Genomic DNA, 18408 nt, shown 5'->3' on the forward strand with positions numbered 1-18408 from the left:
TGCCTCTACTAATTAGTAATGCAAGAATAATTCTTGCATCACAACTACTCACACATAAATCTTATGGGTCACACACTTAACGGGTTTGAACGAAAACTTGCCTATATGATTGTCTCTAGTGCAAGTGAGAGATTGTTGGTGATATGCCGAATATTGATCAATGAAAGATTAGAACCCTAATGGGCCTCCGGCATGACAGCCCATTAGTGAGGTCTATATAATGAGGGACAAGGGCCGGGGGCGACACACTCTCTCGCGCCATTAACCCTAGCCGACCCCGTGGTGCTAGCACACCGGCGATCGGCGTTCCCACCCCGTACGTGTGGACTTCGTGGAGGCGCTGCTGCTGTTGCGGCGCTGATTGGCGAGGAGGAGATAGTCAGACCCAGGACAGCGAAACTTCTTATAGGCATGGACTATTCTAGAGTAAGAGATAGCGCATGATATATACCTTACCGTCTTGTAACTACTTGTACAAAAGTAGAACTAGTCGACGCATAAGGAAACTTCTTGACCCTGTTGGAGTAGAACTCTGCTAGTATTCGGCTAGTGCTTTTCATATAACCCTGTCCCCACGGACTATATAAGGGTGGGCAGGAACCTCTCCAAAACATACCAGCGCAGGGCGCAATATACCAAACCGTCACACAGGACGTAGGGTATTACGCTATTCTATCGTCCCGAAACTGTCTAAATTTGTGTCTTGTGTCCTAGCATTTACCTTTAAGTTTCAAATCTCGGCGAGTTCCTGCCTACAATTAACTACCTTCGAGATACCTTTGGTGGACTTGGCTGTAAACACCGATAGAGATGAAACGACTACTTCCTCTTCACCGACGCGTGCTTACGTTGGACGAGTCTACTCCAACGCATCTTCCGCTGCGCTGCACGTCGAGTGGTAACTATAACACCTCGGTATTAATTTTGTGCTTAATTTGCTAATCATGATTCTAATTTGGTCATTAGAGTTAATTAAGCACGCATAGTGTTCATCAACTTAGCTATGTTCAATCTTATTTTTCACCCTAATCCGAGCTCCAAATCAACTTTCGCCCAAAACAAAAGTTGTAGATTTTCTCTTTCTCTACAACTTCTATTTTGGCCAAATTTCAAGTCTCTATATGGAATTTTGAGTTCTGGATGGTCAAAATCGGGTCAAAATGTTTCAAGCATGGGCACTGTGCTCCCCTGTTATTTCCCGTACGCTGCCCATACCACGACCTGGCGCCGATGACTCCACGCGTCGCGCACCGGCGAACCTCGTGCTCCGCGTGCGCCGCTCTTATTCGCTCGCGGAAGCCCTATCCTTTCCCCATCCTCTCCTTCTTCCTCGAGCTCGGACTGAGCTAGGCGAATAGAGCCGGCGCCGGCGCCGCGCCAGCTTCTCCCCGCCTCGATTCAGCACACCCCAACCCTCCTTGCCTCGCCCCGGAGCTCCTCCGCCCCTTCCCGAGCCCGGCCACGCCCTACCCCAGCCGGAATCGACACCCCACGCCACCAGCCTCCATTAAAGTTTCGTCGAAACTCAGGCCGCCGTCGAACTCCACCTCCCGGCCACCGTTTCCACCAACCCACGGCTGAAATCGACTCCCCTCGACTCCCTAAAGCTCATGCTCTCCTCGTTCTTGTGCGTTCCCGTTGTTTCCGCGCTCGTTCTCCAGCCATGCCATCGCCGGCATGCTGCTGCTCGCCGCGAGCCACGCGCATGCGCCCCTGCGCCGCACCGCCGAGCACCCCCAGTCCACCCGGCTCTGTTGAACCCTCCCATGGCCGCCCCATCACCAACCTACCTCGCCGCAGGCGAGGGCGCCGCCGCCATCGCCGCTCGTGCTGCTGCACCGCCGACGCCCTTCCTCCAACCATCCCCGGCTCCAACTCTTGCTTCGATCCGGCCCTAGGTGAGCCCCTCGTGATTCCCCACCACTCCCCGACAGCCGGCACGGCCTTCCCCCACCAGAATCGAGCTCCCTGAGCACTCCTCTGTTCCAAATCCACGTGAGGGACCTCAGGAAAGAATTGAAACAAGTTTAGGGGGTTATCTGCATAGCTATAGACTCAAATGAATAGTGCTGCGAAGGGTTGTTTTGTAATAATTGGCTGAAACTTTGAAAAATCATAGTAAATTGTAGAAAAATCTGAAAAATGCAAACTAAAATTTTTTGGATTCCTTGTCCTATGATTTACAACTTTCCTTACAGGTTGATCTTCAGTTTCTAAATAGTTTTTGCTCTAGTTTAAATGTTAGTTTAAGTGGTTGCAAGCTTTGAAAATGCATAGTAAATAGTAGAAAAATAGAAAAAATATAAAACTTGTTGGGTTAGCTTTGTTTTGACATGTATAACTTAGGAAAAATATTGAACATGCTGGTTGTTTAATTTTTCTGTGATGTATTGATTTAATCATGGTTAATGCTTGTTTAATCTTGTTTATTTTGTATATGCAGTTCTGGTAGTCTACAAATTATGAAATTTATTAGTAGCCTAGTCCTTGTATGCTTAATACACTGTAAAATTCTCATGTCCAGAATCTATGTGCATGTTTTTAGATCTTTAATTACTGCAGCTTGTCTTGTTAGAGCTAAAATAAATACTTAATGTTATCAATAAATATTGGTAAATTGTTTTTACACTCCTTATCAGTATCTTATCATGCTAATTAATTTGTGCTATCAGGTCCTTACTGCATGTCAAGTTGTTTCCTTTGTTTGGTTCCTAAATATAGTTGTTCTCTTGTGTGTTGCTAAGAGGTGATTTCCTACATGTTAAATTCAGTAGATAATTCTTATTTCCTGGGTAATCGTGCTAACCATGCTAGAACCAGTTTGTTGCTTGTATTTATGTACTTTGCTTGTGTTTGCTGGTTAGTAAATAAAGTCCAGAGCTTACTTCTTTTTGCTCTAGGTTTATGCTTAGTCTTCCTAATCAAGTTAGTCACACTTTTTGTAGGAAACACTTCAAGCTAAAATAAGCCTCGAATCATTTTTCATGTGAGCCTTGTTTGTTGTGGTTACTCAAATGTTGCTGATCATGTCTTTCTTTTTAATCGCATTGCATTGCATCATCCGCACCCATGTAATTGTGACCGTATGATTGCCTTGTATGCATTTTAAATGTATTGTGTGTTGTCTTCCTTAAGTTCATGCATTTGTATCGTTGCATATCATCTAGGTACGCTAGATGTGCGACACGTGGAACCGAATGGCAATGTTGAAGCCGAGCCAGAAGATGGTGCACGGATGGACCAATCCAGAAGATGGAAGGACCGACTGGAGTCATGCTTGGGCCAGAGATGCTATCAAGCTGGAGCAACTGAAGACCCGACCCAAGGTCGGAAGGGCTCAAGGCCTTGTTTCTACTAACACTGACTTAGTGTTACCCCAGGCAAGCCCCGGAGCATATCCCTTATTTTCAATTACTCCATGTTTTATTTAAAGTATTGTGCATTTACGTTGGAGGAATTGATTGGAACTATAGATGCATAATCTTAGATACCCAGTGTCTTACTAGTGTGTTTTATCGCTAGCACTGCTACGCTTAAGTAAAACCCGGTAGAAGACGGGTGATTTCCTGTCACCCGCGAGATATAGGTTTGATATTTCAGTAAGAAAGTAAGAAATAATACTATGAGAATGGAAATGGAGACCGGACAGAGGGAAAGTTGGACATGACCATGGAATAAAGGAAAGTTGAGTCTCCGCCTGTGTCGATTGAGGACCGTACCGTTGCTGGCCGTGCTGACCAAGATTGAACAGTACTAACCACATGCCGGAAGCAGGAGGTAGTCGAAACCGGTAAGCTAATTACCTAAATTGCGTCGAAGTCTGATTCTCGACCTGTGGTGCTGGGTAGGGATGACGGATGGGATAGTGGCCCACGGGTTCACGGAGTGTTCGCCGTGTGGGGCTCCTACTCCGGGTGTTTGCGGGCTTGATTCAGACTTCGAGGTAATCATGGGAACAGTTGCGTGGTGTGACTCGACGGGGTCGCACGGGGCGTGTGAGTTAGGTCCACCTTGTAAGGTTAAATCGGATCGATTCGCCGTGACTCGCGGTTATGAGAACCTTGGTCACTTCGTCGCATCGTAGTAAAGAAATGGAATGAGACTGGAATGGAAAGGTTGAGTTGTATGTTACTAGATTAATATGATGAACCATGTATGCTCTAGAGAACTAGGCAAATCTAGTTTATAGCGATTAACTCAATTGGCGTTAAAATATTGAAAGTAAAGATCCAATATTAGTAGTTTTTCAGCAAAATAACTCCAGAGCCAAACAACTTTACATGTCTAGATAATGGGCTAAGTATACCCATAGACGGATAAGTCTTGCTGAGTATTAGAGTACTCAGGGTTTGTTGTTACCCTGCTTCCAGGTAGCTGCCGTTGGTGGAAGCTGATTAGGATTCACACCGGTGGGCTCGATGTGATATCCTCACGTCTTTGTAGTATCGTGATTTTTAAATCAAACTTCTAATTAAATTCCGCTATATTTTGAACTCTAATATTGTTACATAAACTCATTTTGTTAAGCTCTATTTTGTAATTTAAATTTGAGAAATTTATGTCTGCTTGTAATCATCTGCGCTTGCTTTCGGGTGAGACTTCCAGTGTTTTTTATCCTTAACCCAACAGGCTGCCAGATTACATCGTTTTAAGTGCGCGGTTACTTAATTAATGCTTAAGATGATAGCTAGCGCACTTAAACCGTTTTAATTTAGACGGTTCTGCTACAGTAACAACCTATAATCATTCGCTTACATGAGATTCGTGAAATGTGAATTCCTGCTAGCGCAGCGTTCCCGTTTCCTAACAGCTACTCCATCCATGGAAATGGGCGACAATTTGCTCGACGTGTCGACCTCTCCTGCTTCGCTGTTCCATGGCCACTGGCCATGGATTTTGATGGCTTGATCGCGGGCTGATGGCTGGACGAGATCACTGAACTAATTTCATTACCATGATTATGAAGCCATTGGTGTCGCCGATAGTGATGAATCCGGGTGGTGTGGCACTGACAGTAAAGTTGAGGGAGGACGAGACATTTTTTGTGCTGAATGGGCCGCACCACAGCTTGTTTCACGGTTTCCATGCATTTCAGGCCTAGAGCTATACGTGGGCCTTTCGCGTATTGGGATTAGTTTAAACATGTCAATTTTGAAGCCCGCCTTTTCGTTTTGACAAAGATGACGCGATGGCGCGTTATTAAATCAGCCCAACAGATTTTTATAGGCGAATCCAAATGGACTCCAAAGGATTACGGCCTAGTAAACCATGCGCACGACCCATTTTCCGCGTCACATAAATAGGTGCATCAAGAAAAGGGAAATGTCTATTTTACCCCTCTAAACTCGTGAGCCGATCCGAAAAACAATCTGAAACCCAAAAACCAGAAATATTGCATACTTGAACTATCAAAACCAGACAAACTACATACTTTTAATGTTTCAAAGCGGTTTTCAAAGGTGGTATTGCTGATGTGGCAATAGGACCCACATGTCTGTAATTTCTTCCCTCTCCATCTACCTCTCTTGCTCCTGGGCATAATTATTAACCGCGATCGGTGACTTCTCCCATGGTAGAGTAGCGGTGGTCGCTGGAGGCCCCTCCCCCACGGTTGAGCATGGCAGCTGGTGATTCCTCCCTACGGTTGAGCAGCGACGCCGAGTGGTGGCCCTTCTCGCGTGGTCGAGCGGCGGTGGCGGCTCTCAGGGACCCTCCTCCACAGGCCAGCGCGACGGATGCGCTCGAGGTCTCCTCCTCACAGGTCGGTGGCAGCGGTGATCGGATCTTCTCCCCCTCAGGCTAGCAGGGGCGGCGCCTTAGGTCTCCCCCCCTATCAGGCCGGCGGCAGCCATTATGGCGAGGTTATGACCTCCCACACAGGCATAGCGGGCTAGGGGCTCTTGCACACCACAATGGTCCACGAAAGAGAGAGGGAGAGGAGGAGGGGATAAATTTGTGATAAGTGACGTCTGACATGTGAGTCCTATTACCACATCGGCCAAACCACCTGCAAAATAGCTGACCTGGTCAAGGAGAGTAGTTTGTTTGATTTTGATAGTTAAAGTATGCAAGATTTCTGGTTTTTGAGTTTGGGGTTGTTTTTCAAATTCGATGACAAGTTCAAGGGTAAAACAGTTTTTTCTCTCAAGAAAATAATAAATGGATAGAGCATGCAATTATCTCTTTTTTTGCGGAAGAACATGCAATTATCTCTATGAATGCAAAATTTGAATTTGAACAAAACCTTATACAAAATTGAGTTTGAACAAAAACTATGCAGCAGGGAACAAAGAGAAATCAGCAACAGCTATTCATGTCCCATCCGCAAACTCATTGAATTCTTTCTCTCGCCTAACACAAGCTTTTGTTCAGCTCAAATTTACATCTAGATAGATGATTGCATGACCTTTGCAGGGAAGATCTTTGCATATATATTTTACTTGAAATCTTTCGTAAACCAGTTTATGTGCTATTGTGATTAGTATCACGCTAATACTGAGGTGTTCTCACTCCTACACAGATACACATGCGATCTGCACATTGTTCCATGGTTGTCACCATAGCCTACTTAAGCTTAAAATGCATGTTTCATCTTGCCAATGCACAACCTTAGGCCTCCTCCAACAAGTGGAGACATCGCCGGCCGAAACATTATTTTAATTGATAAATAGTATAAAACCCTTCTCGCTAGGTTTATTTGCTGTTTATCAACTAAAATAATGTTTTGGCCGGCAATATCGTCCCTTATTGGAGGTCTTAGTGCACATGACCCAGGCCTTACAACTCTGTTTCACCTTTGCACATACAAGGCTACACCGCCATTAAAGAAGATAAAGCTACAAACTTCACGAAGGCATCTTCTTGCCTGAAAAAGGCTTAAAAGGCAAAAGCTGCAGTTTGGATCTTTCACTTCCTGCTGTCATTTGGACGACCTTCGCTTTATTTCTACAGTCAATTTGGGAAGCGAAAGGCAAAATTAAGCTCAACAGATTGCGTTAGAACACAAAAGCATGCACAAAATTGAAGGTGAAGTTAACATGAACCCATCAAACAGTTTTAATTATATTCTTGCATTGTCTTGCATGTGAATTCTTTGGTAACGGCCAACTCCAACTCCAACTCCAACTGTATGATGAACCTCTCCTATTTTGTTCTGTCAGAGCCGCCTATTCTTTTATGATGAGTGTGTGTACAAAGAGAGCAAAAAAGGAGAAAGGTGTAATTTGATCTCATGTGCATGTGTGTAAAGCTGAGCTCTTGCTTCTTTTAAAGCCTGGAAAGATTTGCAGTTTGCAGGCATTGTTTGGTCTTGTCTGGTCACCCCTCTGCTCTGAACATTGCTGGTGGTCCACATGTATGCTTGCAATGGCGGTATCAGAAGCTCAAAAGCATGGCGTTCCATTCCTCTGCCACCATTGTATGCTGCTAATTCGTGGTGCATCATCATGAGCTTGTCTCTCAAAGCTGCGTAATCGGCATGTCGATTTGTTCGACATGTTCTCCATGGATCACTGTTGCAAAGTTAGATCCCAATACACTCGGCAGGCATATTCAGTGTCTCACCTGGAGATGTACCTGAAATTTCAAATGAAAACATTTCAAACTTTCAGTTATTTTACTCCTCCATTAGCTCCACGACGCCCCCACAAATTGCAGCGCTTATCAGTTATCATGGCGCTTTGCGTAGATTGCTCTCCTGCTCATGATCTTTACGCTTCTTTTCAGAACTGGCTTTTGCGTCTTCAGAATTTGCCCGGGAGAACATTAAAGCCCCAGCAGCTGCGGCGGTGCTCCTCCTTTGCTCGCAGAAATGTTGGCGCCGCGAGCTTTTGCCGCGGGCGCGGGGGACACCGGCGAATCATGCGCATCATCGCGGCTCTCTCTCCGATCGCTTCGTGCTGCGTCTTTGCATGGCCTGCCCGCGCCTTGTGGGACACTGAATCATTCGGATCCTTCCGCCTGTCTGCTGCTGCATCGAATCGATCTCGAGCTCACGCCCTGAAAGAAGCTGCCTGGCAGACATATGGCGTGGCGGCCGCCACTGTTCTTGCTGCAACCTACATGAATATGAAAGAATCAAGCATTTATACCTGACCGGTATTTTTTAAATCTGGCTTTTAAATTCCTTTTTAGATGTTGACGGCCTTGCAAGTATGGCAAAGCTCACCTGACAGAGTTAGTACTAATCTCAAACCCAAATCGGACGTGATGTTAGTACAAGCGGGAACATCAATTTTTACACTCTGAAGAGTCATGTTGTTTAAAAAAAAGAATCTGAAAAAGTGCGCCATGCGTATGGAGTCAAGGTCGACATTTGACTTGGATTCATGATGGCCAATGAATGGAGAGACATACCTGATCTGCATGCTCTGAATTGTGACTGACTGACTGATCATGGGAAGAACACAACGGGACCAGCAGCAAAAAAAAAAGATGTTCTTTTGAGATGAGTTTTATGCCTCAAATAAGCTGATACACTTGCATGAGCCTACTTTACATATTTCTGATTAAGATAGCTTTAAGCAAAATGCTGAGCTGCTGTGCATTAAAAGATCTCCATAGATCATACAGGGAAACAAAATGCTGAGCTGCTGTGGATTACATGATCTCCATAGATCATACAGGGAGGCACAGTTGGATATGGATCTTGGAGTATTTCTCAGGGCAGTAAACTAAACATCCATGTGATTGTGCCCAAGATTTTGTTGTTCTTAAACATGCATGATGTATAGTGGCATCTGCAGTCACAACTTGCAGCTTACTTTTAGTACCCTAGCTTACAGCTTTAAGCACACTCCACATGATTTGCACCCTGATCATGAGCTGCTCCTGAGTTGTTGTGCCTCAAGTTGCTAGTGTTGTTTAAACTTGAGGCAGGCAGAGTATGCTTAGTGTTTGGTCTAGAAAAAAAAGGTTTGCCTGTTGCTAGAGTAATTAGCCACTTTGATCTGTCTCTGCCTGGGACTTTTTCCATGAACACTGGATTGGTCCTAGATTGCTAAGCTTTCAAATGGGTAATTATTTGGTATCACACATCCTAATCCTAGCGTCCTACTGATCACATAGTTGAGTGCAACAGGGCAAAGAACCAAAATAAATAACAATAAAAAAACAAAAAGGAAACACAAGTGGCTAGTAGTGTGAAGTGGAAAAGGGAGATTGTTTTCTTAATATGAGAAGAGTGAGGATATTGGAAGAATGAGGCCGTGGATCAACCACCATGATGCTGTGTCTGCAAAGAGGGTGGCACAACACAATCATCCCATAACACATGCCTCCTCCCCTCCAAAAAGTTATTAGCAATCAATCCATTGGTTACTCCCCTGTTGAATACATCATTCATCTAACTACCAACAGCTAAGCAACAGAAAACTAAACCTGTCAAATTACCTGATACTACTGATAGCCACACAGGCAATGTTTTAACAACTCTAAAGCCAGTATTCATGGTAGTATATATATGAACCAGCAGCTTCTTCATGTGCTAGGATTAGCAAGCTATTACACATGATTGTGGTGAGTTGAGTGCTTAATCATGCAGGACTGCAAAGTTTGACTGACTACGTTTAGCCGTGTATGTATATACACTATTGGAAAATACTAACACTTCAGCAGAGGCAAAAACACTAGATTCAGAATCAGTTTAACTTCTACACAGCAAAATTAGTTGGAGATCGATCAACATGAGCAATTTGATCGATGCCAACAGTACTTGTTCGTACTGTTTCTGTACCTGCAAGCAGTGCTGCTGTCTGAATGAGCTAGTATATATACACATGCATCTGACGAGCCAAAAGCATCAAGCTTTCCTGCTGGGCCTCGGTCGCCTTTGTATAAAGATCACCATCTCCCTTGTCACAACAAGACGCCCAAAGCTCTCACGCATAAGCCAGATCGAGGCACACGCTTAGCTGTCAATTGGAGAGAGGATGGACGAGTCGTGGAGGTGCACGATGGACTCGGTGCTGCCGCGGCAGCGGTCGTCGGACCAGCAGCACGCCGCCGCCGGCGGCCACCAGAGCCTGGCGCCGGACGACTTCCGGGACGTGTATGGCGGGCCGCCGCGCACCGTGCTCCTCCGCAGCTTCGGCGGCGAGGCGGCTGACTACCACTCCCCGGCGGGCCACCAGTACATGAACTACGGCGGCGGCGCCGAGGCCTTCTGCCGCCGGCCGTACGCCGACGGACGCGCCGCGGCGGCCGTGCCCACGGAGCAGGGCTTCTTTGACGACATCTTCGGCGCCCGTCGTCACGCGAGGTCGAGGTCCAGGTCCAAGTCCAAGTCGTCGTCGGCGGTCAGCTCCGACGAGCTGCCCTCCGGCTTCTGCCGGCCGGTGGCCACCGGCAGCCGCGCCGACGCCACGCTCTCCTCATTCACTTCGAGGCTCAGGTAGGAGCTCACCGACTGACAGTCGTGTGCCTAGAGAAGCACGTGAAAAATGCGTCATTTGCATATGCATCGTGATCACCGGCGCTGACACGATCGATCTTGTCGTTTTTGTCAGGCCGGTGACGATCCCTTCGCGGCGGTACGACTCATCGCCGCCGTCATCGACGTCGACGATCGGGAAGTACCAGAGCAGCTTCACGTGCTCGACGGCCGCGTACCCGGCGGCTCGCTACTACTACGGCGGCGACGCCAAGGCCGCCGGCAGATCGAACCACAGCAGAACCGCCGCCGGCGGCTCGGCGGCCGCGCAGCGCCGACGGCACCAGCGCGGGAGCAGCAACTTCTGCTGCTTCACGTCGAACCCGGAGACCAGCAGCAACGCGCCCAGCTTCCGGCAGACGGGCGGCTCGCGGTCACCGGCGGCCGAGACCACCATCACCGACTACTCCGGCGCCGACTACGGGTACTACTACTCGCCGCCGTCGGCCACGTCGTCGTCGCTTTTCACCAACCCGCTGGCGAGGACGCCGCGGCGGCTGGAGGAGGTGGTGAGGGAGGTGAGGGAACGGGCGCCGCTGCTGATGGACGACGGCGACGACATCGACAGCGTCGGCGCCGCCGCGGTGGACGAGGCGATCGCTTGGGCCAAAGAGAGGTTCTGGAGCCAAGCCAGGTAATTGGACGGTCAGGATCAGATCCTCAAGATGCTAACGCTCTCGGCAGCGTTCAATTCTTTGATGTCCGTTGATCTGCATGGTGTGCCAATGTATAAATCATGCAACATTTAGGCGGCTAGAGGCCATGAACAATCTATATTTTGTAATGCTTCATTCCTATGGAAGATTGAATACATTCAGTTTGCAGACTGCATCGAACCCAAACATAAAAGAATGTCAGAATGTGGCTAGCTAAAACATAACCATACAACATTCCCAAACATGGCCAAAGAGTTTATTTGAATGAACGACGTGGAAAGAAACTAACAATTTCAAACCAACAGTGACTCCTGGCGCCCTCTCCGTCCCTCTTCAGGGTCAAAAAAAAAGAAGGCAAACCAAAATTTGCAGAGGGAATGGTTAGCGATGCTAATGGGGTAGTCTTGAGTCTTGACAGGAGTCAACAATGCATTCTTCTCGTATATTGGGTTCAGTGCTCCCAATTATATGTCTACATAATATCTGGTGATCATTGCAATCAGTGATATACATATTTTGCTGCCACTTGTAGAAAAAAACCCACTACAGCTCTGAGAAATGCAGGTCCTAAACTTCCAGCAATGTTACACAAAACTTGGGCTGTGAAAAGAATGCAATGAACCGGAGTGTACAAAATCTTCCAAGTGGAATACTTGGCCTGTGGCGAGGTTCAGCTTTCTATTCACCTTGGGAACGCGAAACACTTGCTACTTTGTCCTTGTGATGACTCTCTCTGTTATGTCAATAAGAGCGCGTCTCGAAGTCAGAACATCCTCGTCGTCGCTATCCGGGAGGGCTTCTATAGCTTTGATTGCACGGTTAGCATGTTCCCGTGCAAGCTCTTTCGTCCTTTCAATTCCACGGCTCTTCTGGAGATAGTCAAGGGCCTGCAATTTGCAAAAATGTAGACCCTTCAGTTCACGGTTTCTCCATCCCTGTTACTGTGAGATTACAGAATACATGCACTTTCAAGTTTCAAGTGTGCAAGGATGTGCTGTTAAATGCAAGAATTAATTGCTCAACATGCACTTTCAGTAAGATCTGGAGAAGGCAACAATTGGAGCTTGAAGTCTATAATGAGCTATGCGGTCCTCAATATCCAGCTAAACTAGTCAAGTTTGTCCAAACACCTGGTACCCACTTACTTAGCACACCTAACTTATAACCATGGAAATACAGATCTATTTTCTCAAATGATGCATGAAAGCTGCATGCCATTTCATGAAACACAGTTTTATCATTGGTATTTTATCCTGAATAAATGTGTTCCTCACTAGAAACATTGTGTTCATGCAGCAATAGCATGATAAGAAACATAATGTTACATACGACACTGTTATGGCCTAATGTTTACCCTATAGGTAAATGAACAATGAAAAAGAGCAAGCCTCTTCTCAAACTGAATAATTACTCACAAGTTCAACATTTGCAGGATTGTCGAAACCGCTGTCAACAACTTCATGTAGTTGCGGGAATTCCTCCATTGCATATAGAATTGGGGCAGTAATGATTCCCTGCATCATCAGTGCCATCACATGATACACAACATAAACATGAGAGTGAATGCGAGAATCACTATGCATGTGGTCCTTGTTAACTATCGAAGTTGAAATTTAGCGGATACAACAGCTCTTGCTCAACCATTACATCTAATTTCAGTAGCTTTACCACATAGACATACAACATTACTCAAGGCTGGCCATATCCTTCTTATTTAGTATAGCAATAACTATTTCTACCCAGTTCAGAATGCGAACTTGACATGTCAACAAAAATACAGTCACCGAAAATTCTTGCCCTACCAAAAGCAATAATCCTATTAACCTTCAAATTTTGGTGCTAGACGTCTGCCATGTGAGTGGTGTGTCCAAAATATAAGATTAAAAACTTTCAGCAAACTGGATTGTTGGGCAGAATGCAGTATCCACTAATAAAGCATTATTAACACCAGACGGCAAAGCTTATATAATTTTCCCTTATCCAAAATATTATGACATATAATATGACAAGTAAAAGATGATAAGTAATCCGATTTCAGATGATAGAAAAGGGAACATGTTCAGTCGCTGCAGAGGAAACTGAATATAACAAAAATTGGGAACAGTTAATATTACATGGCGAATATCAGATAATGAACCCTTCCCAAGGGATGCGGATGTGCCCGTGAAATCTAGAACATCGTCAATCAACTGGAACGCCAAACCCTGCATGCATTCCGTATTAGTTAAGCTGCCAATATTTTTTCAGGATTAGCTTAGGAGGTTATTCCAGGAAAAGATGAAGGGAAATGTAAAATGTTACAGACCAAGTTTCGACCATATTCGTACGCAAGCATTGAGACCTCAGCAGTGTGCCCTGCAAGAATAGCAACAGCCTTGCAACTATTTGATATCAGTGATGCTGTTTTGTAGTATGTCTTCTGCAGGTAGTGTTCCATGCTGCACAAATTTTGGAACCCCATGCCAGAACTAATTAGCAAAGATGAACAGATCGAACAAAGAATGTAATTCAAAATAAAGAATTGAACATTGCAATAATTTCACTCTCCAACTCTTTGAATATATATGTTACATGACTAGAGCAACAAAGTGCACGCGAGAGAAAATATTAAACCTTCGTCGTTGCTCTCTGCTTGTTGAGATCTGCATAGTTTCACCAGTAACTAGATGTTCTACAGCAGTTGCCATTAGGGATACCACCTGCACAAAGTTGATAGACCAGTTGGTATCACAGACAACAAGCAAGAAAAGGGCAAGTGGCTGCTGCAGTTACAAGGGTTACTCTAGAATTAGAGCATTGGCCAAGCACGGTAATGCTGCTACTGGCACGGAATTGCAATTTAAGATCAGCATTAATGAGAGGTATAGACATGTGAATGAATAGGTCAAACGACTAAACATCCATGGTAACAACTGATACAACGAGTCACCTGAACTATGCATATTACATATTCTTGTGATTGCTCTAATCAAATGCATGATACCATGTATTTACCTCTGTGTTCCCAAGTGCTGCAAGTGCCACACATGCTCTAGACAGGAGGAAGTCACCTGCCAATACAGAGAGCTGCAGGCAAAACAAATGAGGAATACTGATGTCAAACATCTCAAATGTAGAAGATTCTCCATTTTAGAAGTAGAGTAACACAAAGGAAGAAGTTTTGAAAACAAATATCAAATTTTCTATCCCTGTAATGCCGTAACATCAGAACAGTGCTCGTGGTAACTTGAGGACAAAAAAAAACAGCTAATTTAATGCCTTTTTTTCTCAAAATTTCCAATATAATTCATATTAAGCTGAAACCAAATTAAGAAGCCTTTCTTTGCCTGGACCCTGGACACTAATGCATACCAGTTTACTGGAAGCTAAAGCTCTCATAGGTTTTTATTATGAACTGTGAACTATTTAAGTAACTTGTATTCTCAGTGCAAAGATAACATTCGAGATTCAGTAAATGTACTACGTATGTGATTACTACGAGAACAGATTACAATACCTTGTTCCCCATAACAAGATTCAACGAACTGACACCACGCCTAGTATCAGCATCATCTAGAACATCATCATGCAGAAGGCTTGCGACCTGTGACAGGTAACAGCTTGAGAAATAAAAGGAATATAGCCAATGTGTCTTTTCTGAAGGATAGCCACAATACAATACTAACATGAATCATCTCCGTTATCTCTGCAATGTTCAGATGGGGTGCGCGGAGTTTATCCGCTAAGATACTGAGAACTCCGCCTTCTGTTGATTCTGACAGGGGGAATTTGAGAGCTGAAGCCATCAGTAACAAAACCTGCCAATACAGATTACAGCATTAAAAACAACAAAGATAAATGAAATGATACTGTAGCCACTGGTTCATGAAAAGTAGAACTGAGATGTTACCGTAGGTCGGAATTTTTTCCCCTCAGCTCCCACTTTGAAAAAGTACTCAGCTGCTGATGCCAGTTTGGGGACCTGAAAAATGAAAATTAGTGCCCACTCTGAAGTAAGTGCAGGGTGATAGAAAATGACAATTCTAGTGATAGTGAGATCAATGAAGCATCAAATCATCCTGGTATGTAGCAGCTCGGAGAACTACAAAGATAAGTTTCTATGAGCAGGACCAATTTCTTACTGACCTCAGCAGCCACCATGGATCGTAATCTATCTGCAACGAGTGATAGATCATCGGCAACTAATTCAAATGGATCTCTGTGTTCCTGAGAGCATGAGAAAATGTAGACTCTTCAGACTATCTTATCATGTGGAATTAGAAATATGTTTAGTGGTGGGGCCCAGAAAATCCCAGTATTTGTGTCCTGGATCGGTTGGTAGACATGTTTTGGTCATGATACTAATTCGTACGTTTTTCAAAGTCAATCATTACTTCATACTTTACTTAACAAAACAGTGTCTTATCCCTTTTCTTGATATAGAAAAAGGAACTACAGATCATTTGTACTTAACGAGGCGCATAAAACAAATACTTGAGGCAATAAGGTGGTTTCAAGTACCTGAGACCTTGAATCCCCATCAGGGCGAACCTGGTATTGCGCATCATGTAGCCATCTGGAGCTCACGAAAGCAGCTCCTCTGCAACCCACCACCTACTAAACCATACCAAAGGCACAGAGCTTGTCAGTATGGCATAAAAGGCAAATCCACTAAAAGCTACAGCAATATACGACACCAACCGGTTCCATTGTTACTAGGCTAACCGGGTGACCAGCTAGTACTATTCGTGCTGACTAACATAAACCACCAGCTTAGCAAAAATCGATTAGTGTAAGCTAGCTCGAATGCGATCACGAGCACTCCACGATTTCTCGGGGGACCTCGCACGTGTCGGCATAAACGCAAACACATCGCGGGCAGTGGCAGCGCGGCCGCAACCGAACAGCTGGGGACTGGGAGGGGGAGTGGACCTTGCTCCGAATCTGGGAGGCCAGGGGCAGGTGCTGCCGCCCCAGTAGGGCGGCGCCCGCGCCGGACGAGGTCGTCAGGAGCCTCTGCGCCTGGGCCGCGCCGCCTGCCCCGCTCCCGGCGGCCAGCGCGGCGACGCGGCGCGCGAGAGCCCACCGCCAGGACATGCTTCGCTCTCTCTCCCGAGATCGGGGGAGGGAAGGAGGGAGATGAGCTTGGAGAAAAAGTCAGACGAAAAGAGGAGGGAAGGCGGCGGCGGCGGCGGCGGCCGCTCGGTCTGGTTCGTTTCGGGGGTTGGAGTGGAGAGAGGAGGAGGCACGGGCACCCGTGGGCCGTGGCGCGGAGGGTTGGCCACGTGGATGCGCCCGTTCTACCACGTCTGGCTGTGGAACGCACGCGCATTGGCTAATAGGGGTGTTTTGCGTAGAGGTCTGCTAAGCATCTCCAAGAATTTTTCTAAATTTCGCTATTTAAATTATTATTTAAAAAATCTTGTACATAAAAATTGCTTTTATATATTTTCACTCTTTAACAGCTTTACATCCATTTTTGTTATCAATCTCTATTCGTAACAAGGAGGAACAATATAGAGAATCTCTTAAAGTTGGTTTGGTAGTATTTTCATTTAGACATGTCCATCTATTTTGGTTTAAACAAGCTAGTTTTACTAGCACAGTTCTCATATGTTGCTGCGCGAAGATTTTACCTAGACTTACATGAACGGGTAATATTACCTAGACTTATATGAGACAATCAACTTTATGATCTTTTATTCTGTGTACAGGTCGTGCCGTGACCGCACGAAGTATTGATTATCCTGATTCCGATTGGGTTCCGGATTGATCAAGATTCGAATTGACAGATCAAAAAATCATTGCTTATTTTAGAATAGTATATAAGATAAGATAAACATGCAAACTAAAGAGTTCTTATGTATTAGAAGTAGACTAAAATCGAATATTTCCTTTTTGTTCAAAGATCAAACTCAAGTCTTGATGTCTAGCATTTATTTTCTTGCAATTGACATATGAATAAATCATAAGTACACAAGCTGGTCTAAAAAATAAACAAAGGCATGCCTTCGAATTGAAAATCAGCGTCGTGTAATTTGGTTGCACCCGCGCCCCGGTGGACCAGGTCTAGGCGGGGATTCTCTGGAGGGGGTGGGTCTTGTTGTCAGCTCCTGGGCCACTCGAATAGAAATGGTTTCACTTTAATATTTAAAAAAAAAGAAATGGTTTCACTTCTTCTCCCAACGGAGAAGACCGCACGGGCGCACGGCCACGGCGCTCCTGTCGTCAACAAATTTAGCCTAAAAGCCCAATAATCTAAGACGGGCTGGCCCGTATTAATTTATCGGAAACTGTATCCAGGACGCGAAAAGCCCAGCAAAACAATTTGGGCCTCCATCCCCTCGTCCCAAATTAGGCCTGCGAAGTCCTCTGGGCCCGCGTCCCGAAACGTCGCGGCCGCGCGCGCCTCCACGAGAGCCGTCATCAACCTGTCCACCCACCCACTCTCGCGGCCGGTCTCGCCGCCTCCGAGCCCGACGGCCGGCCGCCCCGCGCCGGCGCCTGTACGTGTTCCCGGCCGCCGGAGTCCACACATCTGCACGGCTCTCTCGGCGCGTAGCCACGCAGCGTTATCCGCTGCGCCGGTGCGCCCTGACCACGATGTGTGCCCAGCGGATCGGACGCCGTGCGCGCCAGGGCACGGCACGCGCGGCGGCGGCGCAAGCCGACGCGCGGCGTCTTTTCGGCTGCGACGGAGACGGCGACGCCCTCCTACTAGCTACGTACGTACTAGCCATCGCGCTGTCGGAGTAACCTGTACTGCGATCGCGAGCCATCACTCATCAGGGTCTGGACGCCCAGCGCGACTGGGAATGAAGCCACGCATTGATTCCTCATCACACGTACGTCCATCAGCAGGCGACAGAGATGTGCGCAGCACGGCGCGCGGCAGCCGCACGGGCAGGCGTAGAGCGATGCCCTGGTCGGCGCGGCGCCGCGAGAGGGACTCGCCGCGGCCGGCCGGCCGGCCGCGCGCCCCGGCCCTTCCACGGCCGATCGAGAGCGCCACTGATCGATCGAGCACGCGGGCGCACAAGTTCGATGTGACTCTTTTCGATGGCATCGCAGCTGCTTGGACGGAGCTCGTCGTCGATCTTCAGCAAACGTACAAGAAGGCAAGGCGATCGAGCAGCCATTATCTTTATCTGGATCCTTATGACTGGGCAGCACAGTGCTGTCATCGCATAACTCTGATGATCTGACTGCTGCTCGTATCACAGAGAGGGCTGCAGCTAGCGTATCCCCCCGTATCCTGCTGCAATCTGGATGCATGCCCGGCAGGGAAACGGCCGTGCTAGATTGCTTGATGCGACGGCGACCTTGACAACAGCCAAGGCAGGC

General features: G+C 46.5%; 2 protein-coding genes across 3 annotated transcripts; one reads left to right on the top strand and one right to left on the bottom strand.

The window, feature by feature from the left end:
* The first annotated feature begins 1311 nt into the window (after window positions 1–1311).
* Window positions 1312–11255, top strand: LOC120704224. Its single transcript, XM_039988531.1, has 3 exons — window positions 1312–1898; window positions 3168–10390; window positions 10506–11255. Exons 2-3 carry the CDS (start codon window positions 9930–9932, stop codon window positions 11065–11067), a joined length of 1023 nt encoding a protein of 340 aa, XP_039844465.1. The 5' UTR covers window positions 1312–1898; window positions 3168–9929; the 3' UTR covers window positions 11068–11255.
* A 234-nt stretch (window positions 11256–11489) lies between these two features.
* LOC120704223 (solanesyl-diphosphate synthase 1, mitochondrial) lies at window positions 11490–16268 on the bottom strand. 2 transcript variants are annotated; one of them, XM_039988529.1, is made up of 12 exons: window positions 15997–16268; window positions 15586–15678; window positions 15211–15291; window positions 14975–15046; window positions 14751–14882; window positions 14582–14668; window positions 14080–14151; window positions 13699–13784; window positions 13391–13523; window positions 13200–13289; window positions 12501–12599; window positions 11490–11972 (listed from the first exon to the last, which is right to left on the bottom strand). In XM_039988529.1, exons 1-12 carry the CDS (start codon window positions 16159–16161, stop codon window positions 11793–11795), a joined length of 1290 nt encoding a protein of 429 aa, XP_039844463.1. In that variant the 5' UTR covers window positions 16162–16268; the 3' UTR covers window positions 11490–11792. The 2 variants fall into 2 exon arrangements, with proteins under 2 accessions (XP_039844463.1, XP_039844464.1); XM_039988530.1 differs by having other exon boundaries at window positions 15586–15681; window positions 15997–16137.
* Window positions 16269–18408: the final 2140 nt, after the last annotated feature.

This window comes from Panicum virgatum, chromosome 4K, assembly GCF_016808335.1.
Source record: "Panicum virgatum strain AP13 chromosome 4K, P.virgatum_v5, whole genome shotgun sequence".
NCBI classification, from domain to species: Eukaryota; Viridiplantae; Streptophyta; class Magnoliopsida; order Poales; family Poaceae; genus Panicum; species Panicum virgatum.

Coding starts and splice junctions, on each gene's coding strand:
- LOC120704224 (XM_039988531.1), top strand. CDS start 9,930: ATGGACGAGTCGTGGAGGTGCACGATGGACTCGGTGCTGCCGCGGCAG. Junction 10,391..10,505: donor TCATTCACTTCGAGGCTCAG/GTAGGAGCTCAC, acceptor CGTTTTTGTCAG/GCCGGTGACGATCCCTTCGC.
- LOC120704223 (XM_039988529.1), bottom strand. CDS start 16,161: ATGTCCTGGCGGTGGGCTCTCGCGCGCCGCGTCGCCGCGCTGGCCGCC. Junction 15,047..15,210: donor GATCCATGGTGGCTGCTGAG/GTCAGTAAGAAA, acceptor TTCATTTTTCAG/GTCCCCAAACTGGCATCAGC. Junction 13,524..13,698: donor AGCAGAGAGCAACGACGAAG/GTTTAATATTTT, acceptor AAATTTGTGCAG/CATGGAACACTACCTGCAGA.